This window comes from Sceloporus occidentalis, unplaced genomic scaffold (assembly GCF_023333645.1).
Source record: "Sceloporus occidentalis isolate IW3139 unplaced genomic scaffold, rSceOcc1.0.p SCAF_5, whole genome shotgun sequence".
Taxonomy (NCBI): Eukaryota; Metazoa; Chordata; class Lepidosauria; order Squamata; family Phrynosomatidae; genus Sceloporus; species Sceloporus occidentalis.
In genome coordinates, this window is record NW_028316985.1 from 34,234,407 (window position 1) to 34,255,903 (window position 21,497).

Genomic DNA, 21,497 nt, shown 5'->3' on the forward strand with positions numbered 1-21,497 from the left:
AACGAAGAGTGTTCTCACCGGCTTCCGGTTTGTACCGGAAGTGACGTCAAGGTGTTCACCGGAAGTCGTTCCTTTTCCTTCAAAGCCCTCGCCTGCCAGTCTGGTGCTCCGGTCGTTCTCCCTCTCGCCTGGAGGCCCGCCATGTCCTACGGGATGGAAGACTACGACGAGGTACCCCTGGCCTCGGCTCTCCTTCGCTCTCCCGCGGGGCTGGGCGGGGGCTGGGATCCGGGCCAGGCATGGAGCAGGAGCCACGTGCCCCTGGCCTCTTGATAGGGAGGATGGCGCTGCTGCTGCTGCTGCTGCTGCTGCTCTAGGGTTTTGTTGTGGGGCGAAGCAGGAAGGCGAGGGCGAAGGAGGAAATAACAACAGCCACGACGACAACAACAATAGAATCATACAATCGCATGGGCCACCCAGTCCAACCCCTTTATTCTGCCATGCAGGAACTCTCTTTCAAAGCATCATCCCCATTGACAGATGGCCATGCAGCCTCTGCTTAAAGACCTCCGAAGAAGGAGACTCCACTACACTCCGAGGAAGGAGTCTGTTCCACTGTCAAACAGCCCTTTCTGTCAGGAAGTTCCTCTTTTCCTGGAGCTTGCATCCATTGCTCTGGGTCCGAGTCTCTGGAGCAGCAGAAAACAAGCTAGATATAGCCGTGTTCGTCTGTAGAATCAGTGCGGAGAGGGATCTTGTAGCACCTTTGAGACTAGCTAAGCGTTCCTAGATTTTAATCTACTTCCTGAGGTACATTCCCAATGCAGCTGCCATCTTCCAACTCAGTATGTAGAGAGTCTTGTCGCACCTTTGAGACTCACTGAAGGAAAGAAGTTGGCAGCCTGAGCATCCCTAGACTTCAGTCTACTTCTTGAGATGCATTTGGATTTAATAATAATTACTATCATTGTAGAGAGAGTCTTGTAGCATCTTTGGGACTCAATGGAAGAAATAAGTTGGCAGCATGAGCTTTCGTAGACTACAGTCTGCTTCCTCAGCTGCATTTAGGTAGGTCAGACTGAAAGAGAGAGAGAGAGAGAGAGGGAAGGAAGGAAGGAGGGAGAAATTGGCTCAAGGTTACCCAATGAATTGAATTGCTCAAGGGCTGCAGAAATAACCTGGTTCGACACTGCTTGTATCCAAAATACACTGCAGAAATCATCTAGTTTGAGACTGCTTGAACTTCCCTGGCTCATTGCTAGGGGGTCCTGGGAATTGTAGTTTATTGTGACACCAGAGCTCTCTGACAGAAGGCTAAATGCCTCACAAAACTATAATCCCCAGAATTCCCTAGCATTGAGCCAAGGCAGTTAAAGTGGGGTCAACCTGGATTATTTCTGCAGTGTGTTTTGAAACCTTGAACTGCCTTGGCTCAGGTCTGTGGCATTCTGGGAATGGTCATTTGTTGTGGCACCAGAGTGAGCTCTGATGCCACAACAAACTACCATCCCCAGGATGCCATAGCCTTGAGACATGGCAGTTCAAGTGGTGTCAAACCTGATTATTTTTGCAGTGCGGATTCAGCCAATGAAGGCTGGAACCTGGATCAAAGTCTCAATCCAAGAGTTTATAACTACTACCCCCCCCCTCGGCACAGACAGGGAGGGCATTTGGTCTGAGGAAGTAGACGCAAGATCCAAAACACACTGCAGAAATAGTCTCAAAGGTGCTACAAGATTTCTCTACAATAATAGTAATAATAATAATACTATTTTTCTGCCCATGGATCAAGACAGGGAACAACAATAATTAAGCAACGACATCAGACATAGATCGTTCTAATGTGTGTACATCTTATTTGCCCCTTTAAACTGATGTGTGTTTTAACTGATGTGTTTTATCAATTAAAAGGAGAAATGAGATCTGCATGCAATAAAACAGTTCACACCAAAAAAGGATCAGTTACAATTCATAATTTGAAAACTGTTTGAATAACACTGCCAGAAAGCAGCTTGCCTGCCTGCTTTCTAGCCTGAAAGGCTACTAAGCCTGTGCTGAGGGCATACACAGTGAACTTCTCTCTTTCTATCTTTCCAGGGCACCTATGATCCTTATACTTATCCAGGGGACTATGATATGCACACTGGTGAGTCCTTCCTTCCATTTTTGATCGCAGTACTATTTAGGCAATGAGGAAATAGAAAACAGAAAAAGAGTTCTCATACCTGGGATCAAACATAGAGCAGAAGAAAGACTTCAAGAAATCAGAAGAAGATTAAGAATGGGGAGGGCAGCTGTGAAAGAATTGGATAAGATCCCAAAGTGTAAAGATATACAGATGAGCATAAAAGTTAGGATCGTTTAAGCCATTGTTTTCTCTTTCACCATGTATGGAATTGCTGAATGGTTAAGAAAGTGGATAGGAAGAAAATCACTTCATTCCAGATGTGGTGCTGGAGAAAAGTGCTGAGGATACCATAGGTGGCCAAAAAGACAGACAAATGAGTCCTCGAACAGATCAACACTGAACTTTCTGATGGTTAAACTGAGGCTGTTATACTTCAGCCACATCATGAGAAGAGAGGACTCAATGGAAAAAAAACAATAATGCTAAGAGAGGTGGAGTGAAGCAGGAAGAGAGAAAGACCGCATGTCAGATAGATGGACTATAAAAGAGGTCATAGGTATGAATTTACATAAAATTAAGCATAATAGTGGAGGTCTTGGAGTCTTGGAGCTGTCTTATCCAAGAGGTTGCCATGGGTCGAGATCGATTTGAGGGCAGTTAACAACAGCAACTGTCCAGGGGTAGTTTTCCTCAAGGGGCATTCAAGTTTATTCTATGTTAGCCAACAAGGCTTTTCCATACAACCATAAAACAGTCTGGTCCCATATTAAAACATAATTAAAATGGGATAGTTAAGTTAATTATAAAACATACAAAATAGGATACAGATTATGTCTTCTCACTAGACAATTGAAAAGTTTCTCTTTTTATCGAAAGCTAATTTGATGTACTTGGCCATTCAATAGGACACATAGTAATCAAGGGGTAAAGTGTAGGGTTTGTTGATTGTTGTTAGCTGCTCTTGAGTTGACCCTGACTCATATCAATCCTGTGAGTGAGACACCTCCAAGATCCCCTATCTTCCACTGCTTTGTTTAGTTCTTGCAGATTCAGACCCATGACCTCCCTGATTGAGTCTAGCCCTCTGGTGTGTGGCCTTCCTCACTTTCTCCTACCCGCTATCTTTCCTAGCATTATTATCTTTTCCTGTCGTGCTTTCTTCTGAAGTGGTCAAAGTATGACAGCCTCAGTTTTGTCATCTTGGCTTCCACAGAGATTTCAGGCCTGATCTGTTCAAGGACCCATTTGTTTCTCTTATTTGGCTGTCCATGGTACTTCCAGTACTCTTCTCCAACACCGCATCTCAAATTAGTTAATTTTCTTCCTGCCTGGTTTCTTCACTGTCCAGCTCTCATATCCATGCATGATGATGGAAAATACAACGGCTTGGACGATTCTAAGTTTAGTGCTCAGTTGTATAGTTTGCCTTCCGTATCCATGGGTGCAAGCACTCATGGCTTGAAAATATATTTTTAAAATATATAAATTCCAAAAAGGAAACCTTGATTTTGCCATTTGATATAAAGCACATAATTTTACTACGCCATTATATTTAATAGGGCTTGAGCATCTGTGTATTATGGTATCCACAATGGTACCAAACCCTAGCAGATTCCAAGGATGCACTTTATATCTTAGTCTTTAGGATCTTTTCTAACTCTTTCATGGCTGCACTTCCTATTCCTAGTCTTCTTCTGATTATAATATAGGATGGCCAGAGTGAAAACTGGTGAGATCCCATGTTGTTTTAATGGTGGTGCTAAGACATAATATTTTTTTCCTATACAATGGGACCTTCTTTAAGATCTAGGTTGATTCCGCCTTCCAATCTCATAAGGTACGTGGTCACTAACACCTTGCCCTATTTCCACCCTTTTACCATCTGTATGTGTATAAGTATGTGTCAGCAACTATAACTTTTATTAAGGAATCAACTGAAATAGTATTTTTTATAAGGTTGTTTGTGTTCAGCATTGTGACAGGAAAAATCCATCACATGACAGATCACAGTATCTTTTGGTTTAACTTCCTTACTTTAAACACAACCTCTCTCACTGGAATCTCTCTGAAGCATCAACAAGTCTTGTTTTTCCCTTGCTTACATGGCAAGCAGCACCTGCTGAAATGTCCATGGCTGTGCTGTCATTAAAGGTACAGGAGCTCTTGTCAGTTTTCAATCTGGCAAGCCTAGTAAAATAGCACTCCAACTCTTTCTTGTGCACTATACAGCAGCTGAAGTGGCTGGATTTAATAAAGGAAGGCTGGTGCCGCTCTCCAGAACTGATCTACTGTTTCAGCAGCTCTGGAAACTTCAGTTTACTCTTAAAGAAATGAGCATTGTTTTGTATTGAATTTGGCAACTTTGTAGAAAGTTCTAACCAGTTATTTTGCTTCTCCTTATGTTGCCACCTTTTGTTTGTAGTAAGCAATAGGAAGATACAAAAAACAACTGTTTGGAACCCAGAACTAAGAAATTTTGATTAAACGACTCATGATCAGGGAGCTGGGTTGTATTCTTGCAAAGTGTTACATGTGTCACTAGTACTTCAGCTGTTTTCATGGGGTGCGTATTGAAGCTGAGAACCTCTTACTTTACTAAACTTAATGACCCCAAATTAAAATAAATAATTTATACCCTTTTTTATTGCTTGTTCTTGGGATTTAATATTTTCCGTAGTAACATGTATGAAAACTTGGGGAGAATTAAATATATAAAATAGGTACTGATAGAGAAAAATAGGGCTTCTAAGGTTGGGATGCAAACCGTACATGTTTTATGCCTTCACATTTTGTTTTTTAATATCGTGGCTGTATCTCACAGGAGATCCCAAACAGGATTTAGCATATGAACGACAATATGAACAACAAACCTATCAAGTGATTCCTGAGGTGATAAAAAACTTCATCCAATACTTCCATAAAACTGTGTCTGATCTGATTGACCAGAAAGTGTATGAGCTGCAGGCCAGTCGTGTATCAAGTGATGTCATTGACCAGAAGGTATATGAAATCCAGGACATCTATGAAAACAGGTATGGTTTTATTTTTCTCACAGTAGATGTTAGGACTTCCTTATGCCATTCAATTTGTGGTATTGACTCTAGAGAGAAATTGCAAAATGGTTGAGAGATCCATAACTATTTATTTATTAATTAACTTAGGAAGTAGTTGCGGATTTGGTAAGAAAGTGCCTGGTTGGTCTACTGAGTCTAGTTCTCTTTACCATTAAGCAATCAGATCTCTAGCGAACATTCTTTTAAGCCAAGCTATCAGAGTTCCTCATTGGTAGTGTCAGGGACTGAATTAGGGTCTTTCTGGGGGGGGGGGGGGGGGAGTTTGTTTTCCTCACTCCATTCTGAAGAGAGCTCTTCTGTTTGTTTTTTAAAAATATATGCATAAAAGTAAATCAGCTGAACTGCTGATTAAATGGAAGACTTCTTCCTTCCAGAAAATGAGTGAACCTTACTTAAGTTGTCTTGATTAAAAAGTAGGAGAAGCTAACATGAGATGCAGTAGATAGAGTTAAGAGTCAGTGTGGTGTAGTGGTTTGAGTGTTGGACTGTGATTCTGGAGACCAGAATTTAAATCCCAGCTCGGCCATGAAACCCAGTAGTTGCCCTTGCGCAAGTCACACTCTCTCAGCCTCAGGGGAAGGCAGTGGCAAACCTCTTCTGAACAAATCTTACCAAGAAAACTCCATGATAGGGTTGTGTTAAAGTCACCATAGGTTGGAATTGACTTGAAGGGACACGACAACAATAAGATAGAATTAATGTCTACTGTCCTTGGGTATATTTTGACCTGTCATGTCAACTTTTTGTGTATTGTAGCTGGACCAAACTGACAGAAAGATTCTTTAAAAATACACCATGGCCAGAGGCAGAGGCGATTGCATCACAAGTTGGAAATGGTAAGTATCTTCTGTTTTTCTTCTCTGGCAAGCTGACAAAACACTGCTTGCCTTAAGGAAATTTGTGGTGGCCTGTATCTTAGGTGAGCCAAAAATTGCTTGGTTTTAGTATGGAGTTGCTGTTGTTTTAATTGGGCTGAAGGAGGTTGCACAGCTAATGAATGTTTGTTTTGAAATGAAAGGTAGTCCAATGAGAGAGATTCCTTTTAGTACAGAACTTATCCATCTGGCACTACATGAAAATATTTGCCTATTTGTGATTTGCTATTACACACACACACACACACACACACTTGGCCCTCCCCTCCGTTTTGATGGGATCCGTCTCCCCCCCCTCACAAAAATGGAAACTTGCCAATATTCAAGCCCATAGGCTTGAATGGTGTGTGTGTGTGCGAGCATGAACAGGGCATGTGCTGACATCACAGCACTCCTCTGGTACTGCGTTCTACATGACACAGTGCCAAAGGAGCACCATAAAGCTGTGACCCTTTTTGTGGCTCCTTTTTGCGCCACAGAAAGGTCAGAGCGGAGCTGCAGCATGTGGTTGCCACAGCCCCAATCTGGCAAAGATGGAGGTGGCTGCAGCGTGCCCCTTCAGGGGTGGTCTGTACAGCCCTTAAAACTCAGATGATGGAGTGAAAACATGGTGAAATTGCCCTCATAGCCCTTAGAGGGTTTAAAGGCCTTTTTTTTGGGGGGGGGGGTGCACAGTTGAATGGGGACAAGTGAGGCCCTCTTAGCTCCATTAGAGTTGTGTGTGCCCTCCAGATCTTGCTCACCTCACTATAAAGTATGTCAACCACCTTGGAGAACTCATTGAAAAGATGGCTTGCTGGCAATTAAAATGAAGTAAATTTCTCTTCCTTTCCTGTAGATGCTGTTTTTCTTATTTTATACAAGGAACTGTATTACAGACACATCTATGCAAAAGTTAGCGTGAGTATCTTTAGGTTATCCCTGATAGAAACAAGAGTTATTTTGCCTGCATTGGAACTTTGGATTTGCCTTCATTAGGGGATACCCATATGTCAGATATTCATTCTTTTGAAACCCAGGGGCGAAACAAGCCGCCTCAAAGGGGGGGCTTCAAGCTGCCCCAACAAAGCTGGATTGGGGCCGCAGAAACTGCACTCCACAGCTCGAATCCAGCCATAATCCGACACAAACAGGAGCTGCAAAGAGCTGCTCCTATTTAGGGTGGATTGAAGCTGACCCATCACAGCTTCAGCTGGCTTCCAGCTGGCTTGGCGATGTGTGGCATCTAAACGCCCCCAAGTTGCCCTGAAGCCGCCTGGCATGTAATCGCCAACACAACTTAGGGACATGGCACAGGTAAACGTCATGCTCCAAGCCGGCTTGAAGCCGTTTAAAGCTGCTGGTCTGTTCTGGGCCCCTAGTCAGCTGAACAACTAAGCTTGTTTACCGTAATCACACTTTTTGTTTTATTGCAGGGTGGTCCATCTTTGGAACAGAGATTTGAGTCTTACTACAATTACTGCAGTCTATTCAACTATATTCTCAGTAAGTACCTAGAATTATTATTTGTAATATATATTGATGTGAAAATAACTACAGTGGAGCCTCCGCGTACGCTGCCTTTTTATAGGCGGCTTTGAGCATAGGCGCTCAAAGCCGCCGGGGCGGAAGGGGCGGAAGGGGCGGCGTGTCCCATTCAATTGAATGGGTGTGCGCACCCGTTGCGCCTCGCGCGCCGCCGCGCCGCCGCGCACAAGCCCCATTGGAAACAATGGGGCTCGAGCATAGGTGGATTTTTTTATACGCGGAGGGATCCGAAACGGATCCCTTGCATATAATAAGGTTCCACTGTATGTGTGTCCTAGGAGTGACATTTAATGAATTTAGCTTCCCAGTTCTATCGCCTTGATTTGTTCCTTACCTTTGGGACATTTTATTGCCTGACAGCTGCTTTGCTTATGTTGTCATATAATTTAAAAATCCATTTCTTTTCTCTCTGTACAGAATTATTTTTCTTAATATTCCAATTTGAATTTGTAACTTGTATTATTAAAAGCAAGGTTTTTTTAGTTGTTTAGCCATGTTTTTTCCTAAGTAACTTCAGGGGAAAGATAAGAGATAATGCCAATTAATAATATAATAGTAGTAAGCATTCTAGACATAATAATCTTTGTATGCTGAAGGGTATTTATTCTAAACCCAGCATTAAAATAATGAACTAATAGTATTATTATTGATTTATCATTAGGTACTGATACAGATTTGGCCCCAGTGCCCGAGGTTTCCCACCTCTGTTCTAACATTATAAATTTCTTGTCAATGTATTCCTTTAGATGCAGATGGCCCAGCTCCTTTGGAACTGCCCAACCAATGGCTCTGGGATATTATTGATGAATTCATATATCAGGTACACTGGGTTATTGCTGAGGTTATACCTAGGAGCCCTGGTGGTGCAGTGGTTAAATGCCTGTACTGCAGCCATTCACTCGAAACCACAAGGTTGCGAGTTCAAGACCAAAAAAAGGGCCCAAGCTCGACTCGGGCTTGCATCCTTCTGAGGTCGCTAAAATGAGTACCCAGACTGTTGGGGGCAAATTAGCTTACTTGCTAAATAGCTTACTTGCTGTTCATCGCTATGATCTTTGGAATAGTGGTATATAAATAAAACAAATTATTATTATTATTATCCAGTATCCTCCTTTTAAAAAAGTTAAACGTTGTTGTTGTGCACTTTCAAGTCATTTCTGACTTATGGCAACCCTAAGGGGAAGAAAGGTTTTTAAAAAATTTATAGCACCATCTTGACATTCATGCTGATAGTATATGTAGAAGCCTTCAAAATAGGTTGAGATAGAGATTTGACAACCTGGCCTATAACAGAAAAATTTAGGGGGGAAAGTATTTTTGAAGTTTTTTTTTCTACCAGAAAAATTGAAAATTGAAAAAGAAGTTCAATTAAAACTGTATTTTGGAGAATTTTATTTCAGAGTGAGGAATAAAATGTTTAAAGGAAGTGAGTCTATATTCACTTCCCCAAAAATATTTCTAGAAGCTATACAACAAGAAGATTTTTTATGTGCAGTATCTGATTTCAATTTCTGGTTTTGGTAGCCTCTCCTCAATTATTTTTTAAGGAGTAAAAGCTTTTTGTTTTCCTGACACGATGGAAAACTAAAGGCAACAAAACAATTTTATCTGTTATATTAGCATTGATTCTTTCCTCTTGTTTTGATTTTGTGCTTGCTCCAAATAAAGTGCCAAAACCATAGATATTACAGTTCAGGACCTTGTAGCTCTATTTGCACCCAATTTTTTTAAATCAGAATTCAGTTTGTAGCTATTGTTTGACTGAAAAGTTGAACAAATGGACTGTAATTTTAATAGATATGATACATTTATCTTTTATCATACATTTATTTAGGAATATAAGATATATAATGATGCAAACAAAATTGTATCATTATATATCTTATATTCCTAAAGTAACACAGTGAATTTCAATCTGTAAAGGATGCTAATAACACTTCTTAAAATTTTTCCAAAATGTCTGATTTTGTCTGGGGGAAAAAGCTTTCTCATGGGTTCAAAATTTCCAGAAATTTTACATCTCTTATTGGGGAATCAATCATCTTGAGCTTAGGACTTTTATCCTTTGCTACCTGGCTTTCAGCATACTTCTCAGACATCTATAAATAGGGCAACAATTCAATTGGACTGAAGTTTCAGTCTAGTGAAGAGAGAGGGCACCAGATTGAGGAAGACAAGTTACAATCTTATGCACGTTTACCTGAGAGTAAGTTTCATTGAGGCATTGGGTTTACTTTTTTGTCAGTTGGTATAGGGTTGCAGTCTAGCTTTTCCTTGATCTAATCTAGATAGAATATGAATGTACTGAACAGAAAATCTATTATTTTGGAGATGTTTAATATGGATGGACTGAAGATTACTTCCCTGTTGCAAGTAGTTTCTTCAAGTTTTGATTTCTGTTCATCTTAAGCTGATGTTTTCTTTCCCTGACAAATTTTTATTGCTGCAGTTAGACATATAGGTCCAAAACACACTGCACAAATAATCCCATTTGAGACCACTTTAACTGCCCCTGCTCAGTGCTAGGGAATCCTGAACATTATAATTTATTATGGCACCAGAGCTGTCTGACAGAGAATGCTAAATGTCTCACAAAACTATGGTTCCCAGAATTATCTAGCATTGAGCTAGGGCAGTTAAAGCAGTTTCAAATGGGAATATTTCTACAGTGTATTTTGGGCCATTGTTAACATTAGGAAACTTCGTCAAGTTTTCTAGTACAAATACCTTAACCTTTAAGATGCCCTTTTTGTGATTAACAGTGTACCCTTTATATCCACGGATTCTTTATCTGAGGATTTGAGCATCCATAGCTTGAAAATATTCAAAAAGATAGAAAGCAAACCTTGATTTTATGTAAGGGACACCATTTCACTATGCCATTATATATAATGGAACTTGAGCATCCATGGATTTTGGTAACTACCAGAGGTCCTAGAAGCAAACCCAAGCAAATACCAAGGGGCCACTATATAGGGAGATCTTTAGCACATACATTAATAAATGGCCCTCCCCACCCATTCTTATCCTAATTCGCATTCATTAGTTATGTAAGACTTCAGTATGCAAAATATTCAAGGTACACATATAAATGACCAATTTTCTCTGCCATCTTCCTTTTCTCCTGACACAGTTCCAGTCCTTCAGCCAGTATCGCTGCAAGACAGCCAAGAAGTCTGAGGAAGAAATTAATTTTTTGCGTTCAAACCCCAAGATCTGGAATGTCCATGGTGTTCTCAATGTGTTGCACTCCCTGGTTGACAAATCTAACATCAATCGCCAGCTAGAGGTTTATACTAGTGGAGGTAAGGAGGAAAAGAAGATGGGTCTTTGTAAACAAGAAGTAATCTTATTTCCCCAATTCCTTCTTGACAGTATTATTATTATTATTATTATTATTAACCTTTATTTATGAAGCACTGTAAACTTACACAGCGCTGTACATGCAATCTTTTTAGTTAGACGGTTCCCTGCCCTCGGGCTTACAATCTAAAAAGACATGACAGAAGGAGAAGGGAGTGGTGGAGGGAAAGGGTAAGAGGTCCAGCAGTTCCTCTCTACCTCCAAGGCCTGGACCAAGGCAGATGGACTGGAGGGAGGGCTTGGCTTCATAATGGATGGTTAATCATTTTCCAGGGAAAATACATACTCTCAAGTAGGATAATGCATATACAGTACATAGCAATACAGGAAATGGTTTGATAAACAGGCTTCAAGAGATTGCAAGTTCTCTATTAAAGAGTTGTGTGTTTTTCAACAAATAGCATTAATGGTTGTGGTTTATTGTGGCGTCTTTCATAGTTTACGCTTGGCTCAATTTGTAAGAAACACTGTATTATGATTGTATTAAATGTATGTTCAAGATCAAGTATTGTGGGTTAGTTCCATCCAGGTAATAGTATTTCCTAAGTAATATTTCCTAAGAAATAAGTTTTACTGTGTTCAATGAGACATTGGTTCGGAACACACTGCAGAAATAATCCAGTTTGAGACTGCTTTAACTGCCTTGGCCCAATGCTAGGGAATTCTAGGAACTGTAGTTTTGTGAGATATTTAGCCTTCTCTTTCAGAGAGCTTTGGTGCCACAATAAACTACAATTCCCAGGATTCTGTAGCACTGAGCCACAGCAGTTAAAGTGGTCTGAAACTGGATTATTTCTGCAGTGTGTTTTGGACCATTATTAAATGACATTAGGACTATAGCCTTAGATTGTTTGTATACTTAAAAATAAGCCTAATTCAAACTATTGTATCTGTGTAAAACATAGAATAAGCTGTTCTTTAATTGTGCATGTCCAAAGGAGTATGATCAAGCAGAGTCTTTCATTCTCATAGTACTAATAGATGTTGTAACTGCAAGGTCAAAAGCAGAGGGTAGCAGTTACTTGAAATGTTACGATGTCCTCCACAGTATTCGTTCAGTGCTATAATAAAAATAGTAGTATCTTAAACTCTGAGAAAATTCCTGTTATTATACTTTGAATTCTTGATGTTGCAGTCTAGTTAAACTATTATCCAATAGCTGGTTCTGTATGGGAAGTCTAACTGACATGAGTCTGACCAAGATAACACATTGCAATTTTCCCCCCTATTCTCTGGTAGATTGCATTGTGATCCTTTCATTCTTCTCTCTTTCCTCTCACTAGGTGATCCTGAGAGTGTGGCTGGAGAGTATGGCCGCCATTCACTCTACAAGATGTTGGGCTATTTCAGTCTTGTGGGTCTGCTGCGCCTCCATTCGCTGTTGGGTGATTATTACCAAGCCATCAAGGTCCTGGAAAACATTGAGCTTAACAAGAAGGTAACAGCTGCTATAGTGTTAACAGAGAACATCTTTATAAGTAAGCTTTCTCTGTTCTGGAGTATTTTTTAAAAAAAGATTTAGTATTTCGTCCTTGAGTATTTAAAAAGAACTGGGCAGCTGATGAAGTCCTGACATAGTTCTTCCTTCGCTATCATGCATGCCATATACCTCCTTTGATCCTGCAATTAAGAGTTCTGCATAGAGGTTCATTGTACGATGAGTGGATACTGTACATGGTCATTTCATACAGTTGTATACATAATTTGAGGTGTAGCTCAGAAATTTGGTTACTTTAGAATTCTAACTATCTGTACTATATAGAGGTATTCATAAATATCCAAAGAGTTTCTTCAAAGGCTCTGCTGTTTTAGGACAGCTTCTGTCTTGTCCCATTGTTTCCTTTCCTATATATAGTTTGTATTCTCAAGAACCTAAGTGCTAGTTCATCCATTGATATCCTCAGTGATGCCATTTTTGTCTTCATTGATGTCATTTAGAGGATCAAAGTCATGTCTTTTCTGGAGAGGTCAGCCTAGAAATATGACTTAATTTCACATGCTACCTTTTAGCTATCCTACTATGTTTTTATCCTCACTGCCATGTTATTCTTTTTTAAAAAACAACAACCACAAACCCATAAACATTGGACATCCCATTTAAAATAAAACGTGAAGATTGTGTCTATACAAACAAGTTAGCATTGAGACAACCGAATGTGCCTTTACATTATGACTATAGGAGCTTAAAATACACACCATGAAACTAGAGCATGATAATTTGCTGTTACTTCCCAGACTAATAGTTTAAGTATGCCAGAGGGGTGAAACAGATGGGCAAAATAAAGCAGTTTCCAGCTCCTTTTGAAGGCAGGGCGTTTATATGGTGCATGCCTCCAAAGCGAGGAAAGCGGAACAAAGTTGCACTCTGGAGCTAAAAAACAGAACAAAAAGAAGCCGTGGGACTCCAACTTAGTTCTGAAAATGTGCAATTTTGTGCATGCGTATAAACAGCTTGGCGCCAATGCAGAGCTGCAAAGCAAATAAATGAAAGTGCAACACTTCCAATGGATGTAATTACAATACACACAAACCAGACAGTCCAGTGGGGGGTATGGGATGAAGGGGATTGTATTGAGAGGGGCCTCCATAATTGGCAAAGCACAATGTATCACTTGCACACCGGTGCACTGATGCCCTGTATGGGCAGAACATTGCACATGTGACTGTGTGGCTGATTGAAGGGGTGGTCATGAAATCTGGGCGGATGCAGGAGGTACTTGGAGGTCACAGGCAGCGTGTTTGTACCACAGTGTGCATGCATGATGGAGAGGCAATAAAAAAATTACCAAGTGTCATGGCTTAACACCATGCTGTTCAGACTGCCTGTGGGTGTTCAGCCCATCTTGGGAACAAGCTATGTGGGCAGTGGGCTGTCAAGTCACTTTTGGAAAAAGCAGGATTGAGCCACTTTTTCCTGCCTATGTTCTGTCACAGGGCTTTTTATTACAGGGATAGGGAATGGGCCGCCCTCCAGATATTGTTGGAATCGGTCTCTAACCAACTCTAGACCTACTGTATTGCTGGGACAGGCTAATATGTCTGCCGTTGGAAGCAGTTAGGATAAAATGGTATATTGTATTGTAATTCTGGTTTGAAAAGATACAGAAGTCCTCTGTCACATTACTTCAAGGTGACCATCAAAAAAGTCCCGATCTTGTGAATCTGCCCTTTCTAATAAAAGGAACTTGGAGCAAGATCCTTCCATAATATATTTTGAGGGGGGGAGCTGTTCTCAATCATTGTTTGATTGTTTCATGACTGTGAAAAGAATCTTGCCTTCTTGCAATCTTTCTCCTTCTCTTCCCAGAGTATGTATTCACGAGTGCCAGAATGTCAGGTCACTACCTACTACTATGTGGGTTTTGCATACCTCATGATGCGACGCTACCAAGATGCCATTCGTGTCTTTGCCAATATCCTCCTGTATATTCAGAGAACCAAGAGCATGTTTCAGAGGACAACATACAAATATGAGATGGTAAGAAGCATTAAATTCATTTTCCTCCTATATAATGCTTGAACACCTCTCTTTGCAAAGCTTTCTGTTTCTAACTACTTTGTTAACACTGCTGGTTTCTTCCTTTGGAACATACTGGTCAGTCCTGTCTGTGTCTACTCAGAAGCAGTGACCTGGACTTGTATTGATGCAAGCCTGTGTAGAAATACACCCGTTTGTTTCTTCCAGATTGTTACATATGAATATATTAAGTAGTACTCAGGTTAATCCTTTTCCATCTACAGGCTTAACTGACCTTCTAAGCTCCCACATCAAACTCATCCAAAATGTAACTGATCACATTTTCTAGAAGCAAGTTTCTTCCTGGCCTCATATAGTCTGTCCCAGATATGATAGAATTCAATCTTCGACCTTCTTTTTTGCTAATTTGACCTTGTGTCTCTTCTCCTCTGATCTGCTTTTATGTTGCTCTGCTTTTCACTGTAGTTATATAATTTCAAAGTTGGCTCTAATTCTTATTTCTGAGCTGACCAAACATTTGTCCTGTTTATTAATGTAGTGAGTCTCCTCTTTGGAGCCTGGTGTACTTTGCCACTAAGATATACAGTTGGCACTTGGAGGGGATCCATTCTGGACCCCTCGTGAGTTCCAAAGCTTGCGCATATTCAAGCCCTAGGCTTGAATGGGGCATGTGCATGTGGAGTGCATGTCACAGGTGTGCGCCCCATTGGCGTTAATGACAGTCACCCCTCCATTGATTTTCAAGTCCACAGATCTCAAGTTCGCAGACTTGGAGGGGCAACTGTATTAGCAACATGTTATATTGGCAAAAATGCAATGGTATAAAATCCATCATTTTTCCCATAGAATCCTACTGCTTCTAGTTTTACAAAACTGTCTTCGATCCTATTTTCTTGTAGGGCTGCTTTTAAAGCTCATTTCTCAAAGAACATGGCAAGTTGTGTCTTTGGGGCACTTGGGGTACAGAATTGTTCTTGAAGGAGCAAATGAATTAATACTGAGGACAGGTGAATGATATCAGTACTGCTGTTAAGCATTTAATGTATGTTATGGTAAACTGCATAATAGGGTAGTATTAATATTATCTCCATTTTGCAACTTGTAGTCTCAAGGTTAGCAGCTTGTGTAGCTGCCATAATAATATTATTCCAAGTTTTTGTTGACATTTCCAGTATTACATTAAACCAATAGTCACATCAAGAGTGGCTAGGCCTTGTACCATAGAAATACAGGACTGGTCTTATACTTCTGTCTACATCCATAGAGTGTGGTGGCTCATGTCTTCATTTTAATTCTGAAAATTCAGGCAGAGTGTCAGACTACCTGTGAACTTGTGGCAGAAGTAAGAATGAAATTAAGATTGGAGTTGCTTGATCTTGCTATGATGCTGAATTTGTTTTCATGTGCCATCCAAGTATTCGGAATTGCATGTTCCTAATGAGATCACTTGCTGTCTTGCAGATTAACAAGCAAAATGAGCAGATGCATGCTCTTTTGGCCATTGCTCTCACTATGTACCCTATGCGCATAGATGAAAGCATTCACCTGCAGCTCCGAGAGAAGTATGGAGACAAAATGCTACGTATGCAAAAGGGTGACCCCCAGGTATATGAGGAGTTGTTCAGCTATGCTTGTCCCAAGTTCCTATCACCTGTGGTTCCCAACTATGACAATATGCATCCCAACTACCACAAAGAGCCTTTCCTGCAGCAGCTGAAGGTCTTTGCTGCTGAAGTCCAGCAGCAAGCTCAACTGTCCACCATCCGCAGTTTCCTCAAGCTCTACACCACCATGCCCGTTGCCAAGCTTGCTGGCTTCTTGGACCTCACCGAGCAGGAGTTCCGCATCCAATTGTTGGTCTTCAAACACAAGATGAAGAACCTTGTCTGGACAAGTGGCATCTCTGCCCTGGATGGGGAGTTCCAGTCAGCGTCTGAGGTGGACTTCTACATTGACAAGGTCTGTCCACTAATATCATTCAGTTCACTCCTCTTCATTGTTATGAGCAATGTGCAATATTCAGGCTTGTCACATTGTATGGCTCACAGAACACCTGACTCTTGGCACCACTGGTATCTTAAAGGAGGAATGCACTCTTCATTTACTGATGCCTTAGAATAGAAATTAACCCTAAAATTGTAAGGATGGGGTGAGAGAGTTACGTCAGCATATGCATGCTACACATATATGACCGATAGTTTCACAAACCATGAGAGATACATTATCTTAGCATATCATCAGCTTCCTAGAATTGCAGAATAGTACAGTTGGTAGGGACCTTGAAGTAATTTAATTAACACCCTACTGATTCATGCAATCCACAGCTGAAAGTTCCCTGACAGATTGTCATTCATTCTGTTAATAAACCTCTAATAAAAGCCCAGTACAGATGGGCCTTTTAGCACGTAAGGAATACGTGCTAGGGTTGCCTTGGGGCATCGCTTACAGATGCCCCGTAACCCTAGCACATATTCCGTATGTCCAAATGGCGGCGCCTTGTACAGATGGGTGCTGCCATTTTGACGGGACGGGTCGTGGCGCACTTGTGACATCACGAGTGCACCATTGGTGCACTTGGGCGTCACAAGTGCACCAGGAAAAGAACACGCTTTTTGCGGGTTCTTTTTGCTGCGCATGGAAGCCGTGCAGTTTGTCCGCTGCAGCTTACTTGCACAGCAAAACAAGGCGCGGGCAGACCACCCTTTTTGGGCGGTCTCTACCCCACCAAAAGTTTAAAAGAAGAATTTCTTCACCCTTTGAAGTAGTCTATGTCTAACTAAAATTACATATATAGAACTACAGCACTGAAAAGAAGAAGAACAAAAATAAAGCTACAGGCTTCTCTGAATCTTGCCTGAGAGTTCTGTTCTCTCTTGCTCCCCTAGAAACCTGGTACAGATACAGCTATTTTCATTAGCCCCATTTCCCCCAACTATTCACCTGAAAATACATCGTACTTTCAGTGGATAGTGCAAATATTCACATGAACCATAAAAATAATCTCTGTCTTCATCTGCTTAACTGCAATTGCACTGCAGATTGGAGACATATCTCTACAAGAGATTGTAATATCTTTCAGAAGTCCTGCCTGCCTCTTTCTTTTTAAAATAAGAGTGAGTTGCTCGAGATAGTTGAATACATGTACAGCATCATGGCTTAAGCAGTGATTATGCATGCACTGTTGTTGTTGCTTTAGTATGAGGAAAGCATTGTGGAAAATTCACCCTAATCCTAGGTTAGAGTGAATTTAATCTGCAGCAGTTCCCTGCTAGTAGGTCTGAGCCCCTCATCTTTGATTCTCTCTTGGCAGGATATGATTCATATTGCAGATACAAAAGTTGCTCGCCGCTATGGGGATTTCTTCATTCGTCAGATCCATAAATTCGAGGAGGTAAGTTGACAGTTGTATAAGTAGGACAGATTTATTCAGTATATATGTGTAGATGCATATGGGTGGAGATATACAGATAGATATAGATACAAATATAGAAAATTCATTTCTTATTGATGTTCTTTTTCCAAAATATCTGATGGAATGCAAGTATAAAACTGTTTTTGTCTTCTTCACAGTTTTAGTCCAATTTGGAGGAGGGCACATTTTTCTGTACAGGAATATGTGAAATGTTATGACAAGTGATGTCCCTTTAACATAATTGCCTCAAATTCCAGAAATATATAGCACTGCTGCCATCTTTGTATGAGCAGAAGTTCTCTTATGTCTCCTTGCTAATGTGCTTGCTCCAGCTCTCCTGCAGAGGGCACTTTCTAACTATATGTCCACCTGAAGGAATGGAAAAGCTGTGTGTGAAAAACAGCCATAGAATTCTTTTTATCTAAAAGGTTTATTCTTATTTGAGTTGCATGACCATGAAGCAGAGAGCATGGAATTGTGAGTAGAAGACACTGCAGAGTAGAGGGAGAGAAGAAAAGAAAAGCCTTTTTTAAAATCCTTTAGCTGTCCTCAATTAAAGCTACTTCCCCTGGTTACTTGAACTGTTTCTGTACCAGCTAGTTATTATCAGAACTATTATAACTATAAGAACTATTATAACTATAAGAACAGACATCACCTAAGGTGGCTTCCAGAAGTTACGTAATATAACATATTAAAATCCATAGGTAACACATTTAAAATATGTCTTCCTCTCTTTCCTCTGTTTTTGCCCCCTTTTTGCCATTCTGAGAGCCTTTTGAGCTAAAGAATAGAGTTAAAAATACTTAAATAAAATAAGACTACCATTCTGAGTGCTCAGTGGGCATCATCTGGAGCTGCCTTACAAAATAATTCCATAATAAAAAAATTACTAATCAGCAAAAGTGTTACTGGGCTGATGGTGACTGGCAGAGGACAGAGAACTGCATTTTCCTCCAGAGTTTGGAATTATATAGCCATAGGGTGTGTGTAAATTGGTGTGCTGTATTTTATTTTTTAATCTATTAGTAAATATATTTTAAATTGTTTTGAGTATGGTTTTCTAATACATTAAATTATTTTTTAAATTTTGTAAAATAAGATTTTTAATTTAATCTTATTTTAAACTTCTGGAAGTCACCTAAGATTCCATCTTAGGAGAAAGGTGGAGTTGAAATTCAGTAACCAAATAAATAAATAAATACTACTTTGGAGTGCAACTCCCAGATTTCATAGTCAGTTTCTATCCTGGTTGCAGAAGAATGGACTTGCCTGCTGCTATAGTCCACTTGGTTACTATGCTGGTTGTAATGTCATTGGATCAAGTACTCTAGCCTTCCTTTACCCCAGTCAGCTTGGTCACTTTTATACTATTCCTGATTAGCCATGGAGAGAAGGTGACTGCTTGAAGACCTGGAATACTGTATGTTTTGTCATTATTAACAATAAGGATGCAAAAAAATTTCATAAGACAGCAGTAATGTTACAGATTTAAGTGCTGGCTATATTAAGGAAGTACTGTACGTAAGGAATAGGGAATATGTAGCACTGAGTTAATGATTTAAGGTACAGCACACCCATGTTATATGCAAGCGTGCCTTACGTGGCTTTTAGCATATGCTGGAAGCCATGCTGGAAAAAACGCTGACATGCCCCGGAAGAAATAAGGGAGTGTGCACCTGTGGTACGCATGCCATGCTGCGGGTACGAGCCCCATTACTTCCAACAGGACTTGAGCATACTCGGTTTTTCCCTTATGTGGGGGTGGTGGTGGTCCTGAATGGATCCATGCCTAAGGGAAGGTCTGACTGTATGATGTGTTGGGATAGGGCAGATAGTCCTACTTACATTTGTGAAAAGCTGTTTAATAGGCAGAAAGCCTCGGAGAAAGAATCCTGAATCCATAGGTGCAGAATTTGTGCAACTTCTTTTATTGTAGCTTTCATTTTTCCTAACTGAGAATGTCAAAAGAATTTGTTTGCTTTATGGGTTTTATTTGGGACAGAAGATGGCTAAACATCTCTTGAGAATGATAAAACTCTAAGGAATCTTATCACTGCCGATCTTATATGAAATATTCTTTAAATTCTTTGTAACTTGTATGATTATGCAGACTACCACTGAGTGCTGTGATTTGACCTCAGGTCTCTCCACCTAGGTTGAGGGAGTCTGTCGGTCATATTTAATTTCTCCACATAACTGAGGTCAGCATTCTGGCAAGATATGCAAGCACTTGATTAGGGCCTGCATAATTGGGGCTGTGACACAAAAGGGTATGGCTGTATGTGGGTGTTCTCTCCCTGCCCCCTCACTAATTCTCTTGTAATTAGATGCCTGTCTCTCTTCCAGCTGAACCGCACGCTGAAGAAGATGGGCCAAAGACCTTGAAAGTCCTTGAATCAGTCGTCAGGCTGCCTGGCTCTTTGTAAAGGGGGCAAGGGGAACCAGAGAAAGGATGAGCTAAGAATTTTGGAATTTTCTATAGCTTGCTGCAGTCGTTGCTTGGATAGCAGATGCCTGAATTCATACAAAAGACTAAAAAAATAATTAAATGATTGAAATATATCTGTGTCTCTGAATTTATAATTCATTTGTTCCTTCAGGGGAGAAGTGGCCAGCTCTGTTTGATAACTTAGTTTACCCTGTGGGTGCTCTGCTTACACTCTGTGGGAAACATTTGGGAATAACTGTCAGCCAGAGCTCAAAAGGGAACTGAAAATACAGCTGCTTACCACGACTTTGAAAGATGACCTATACATAATAGTTTCAGAAATAAAAATGTAGATCTGTGCAGTTTGCACTGTTGCTTTACTATTTGTGAAGATCTGACATGTTGTATAGTGTACTGTTAAAGAGAAGCGAAACTGCTGTATGTCTCTTAGACATTCCTATCATGCCATGTGGGTTTAACCCAGCTTCATTTGAGTGTATTATGCAGACCTCAAGCTATATATTGCTAACTAATCATAGGTGGAGTACTGCCACTAAGTCCCTTTTTTGTTAAATGTATATTGAACCCAGTGACTGAAAATTGATACAGTTGGCTCTTTCTATCTGTGGGGGTTCCATTCTGGACACACACACCTGGCATGGGTAGCAAAATCCATGGGGCTTCAAGTCCTGTTGTTCCCATTGGTGGCACAGTGTTCATGTCACCGCATTGGCACGGCCGTGTGCACACAGTGCCATTAGAGTGGAGCAGCACTCAAGGGTTGTTTCATGTTCCTTCTTTATCAAATAAAAGAAACAAAAGGCTGCATTCTCTTGCTCACTTCCTTGGTAGTGAATATGGGGAAAGTGGCTTCTGAATAAAGGTATGTTGGGTTGCAGAAATTAGCAGCTGTTGTAGTCACAGCATGTGCTATGATAGTTTCTATTGTATGAGTAAGGACGGCAGATGTGGGGGAGGCTCATTGTGCTTACTGAAAAAGCATATCAGTAAGCAATGTGTTCAGGCCTGTTCCCTTCCATCTTTTCCCGCTGGGATCTAGAATGTGAAGCTATTAAGGAAAATAATTTCATTCACATACTCAAGATGCTAGCACCTGTTGACAAAACAGTTGTGCCTTGACCTCAGCTCATGCATAAACTGCAAGCCGTGAAGGACTTGCTTGAGAAGTATAAACCCCTCTGTTTAAGGGATCATGCAAAAGAGCAAATCTTTGTCTCTCACTTATATTTAGTATTTGAGGAATCTGTT

General features: G+C 40.6%; 1 protein-coding gene across 2 annotated transcripts; it reads left to right on the forward strand.

Annotated features, from left to right (window-relative positions):
* Positions 1–64: 64 nt before the first annotated feature.
* LOC149311908 (eukaryotic translation initiation factor 3 subunit L) lies at positions 65–21,056 on the forward strand. Of its 2 annotated transcripts, XM_089528140.1 has the most exons (13): positions 65–171; positions 2,038–2,086; positions 4,890–5,100; positions 5,899–5,978; positions 6,856–6,917; positions 7,433–7,502; positions 8,291–8,364; positions 10,678–10,849; positions 12,191–12,345; positions 14,215–14,385; positions 15,847–16,344; positions 17,696–17,776; positions 20,147–21,056. In XM_089528140.1, exons 1-13 carry the CDS (start codon positions 142–144, stop codon positions 20,183–20,185), a joined length of 1,692 nt encoding a protein of 563 aa, XP_089384266.1. In that variant the 5' UTR covers positions 65–141; the 3' UTR covers positions 20,186–21,056. The 2 variants fall into 2 exon arrangements, with proteins under 2 accessions (XP_089384266.1, XP_089384268.1); XM_089528142.1 differs by lacking the exons at positions 65–171; positions 2,038–2,086; positions 5,899–5,978 and having other exon boundaries at positions 4,933–5,100.
* Positions 21,057–21,497: the final 441 nt, after the last annotated feature.

Excerpts from the sequence above, each read along its gene's own strand:
- LOC149311908 (XM_089528140.1), top strand. The coding sequence starts at position 142 with ATGTCCTACGGGATGGAAGACTACGACGAG. Across the intron at positions 2,087-4,889 it reads GGACTATGATATGCACACTG|GAGATCCCAAACAGGATTTA; the intron begins GTGAGTCCTTCC and ends TGTATCTCACAG. Across the intron at positions 10,850-12,190 it reads AGAGGTTTATACTAGTGGAG|GTGATCCTGAGAGTGTGGCT; the intron begins GTAAGGAGGAAA and ends TCCTCTCACTAG.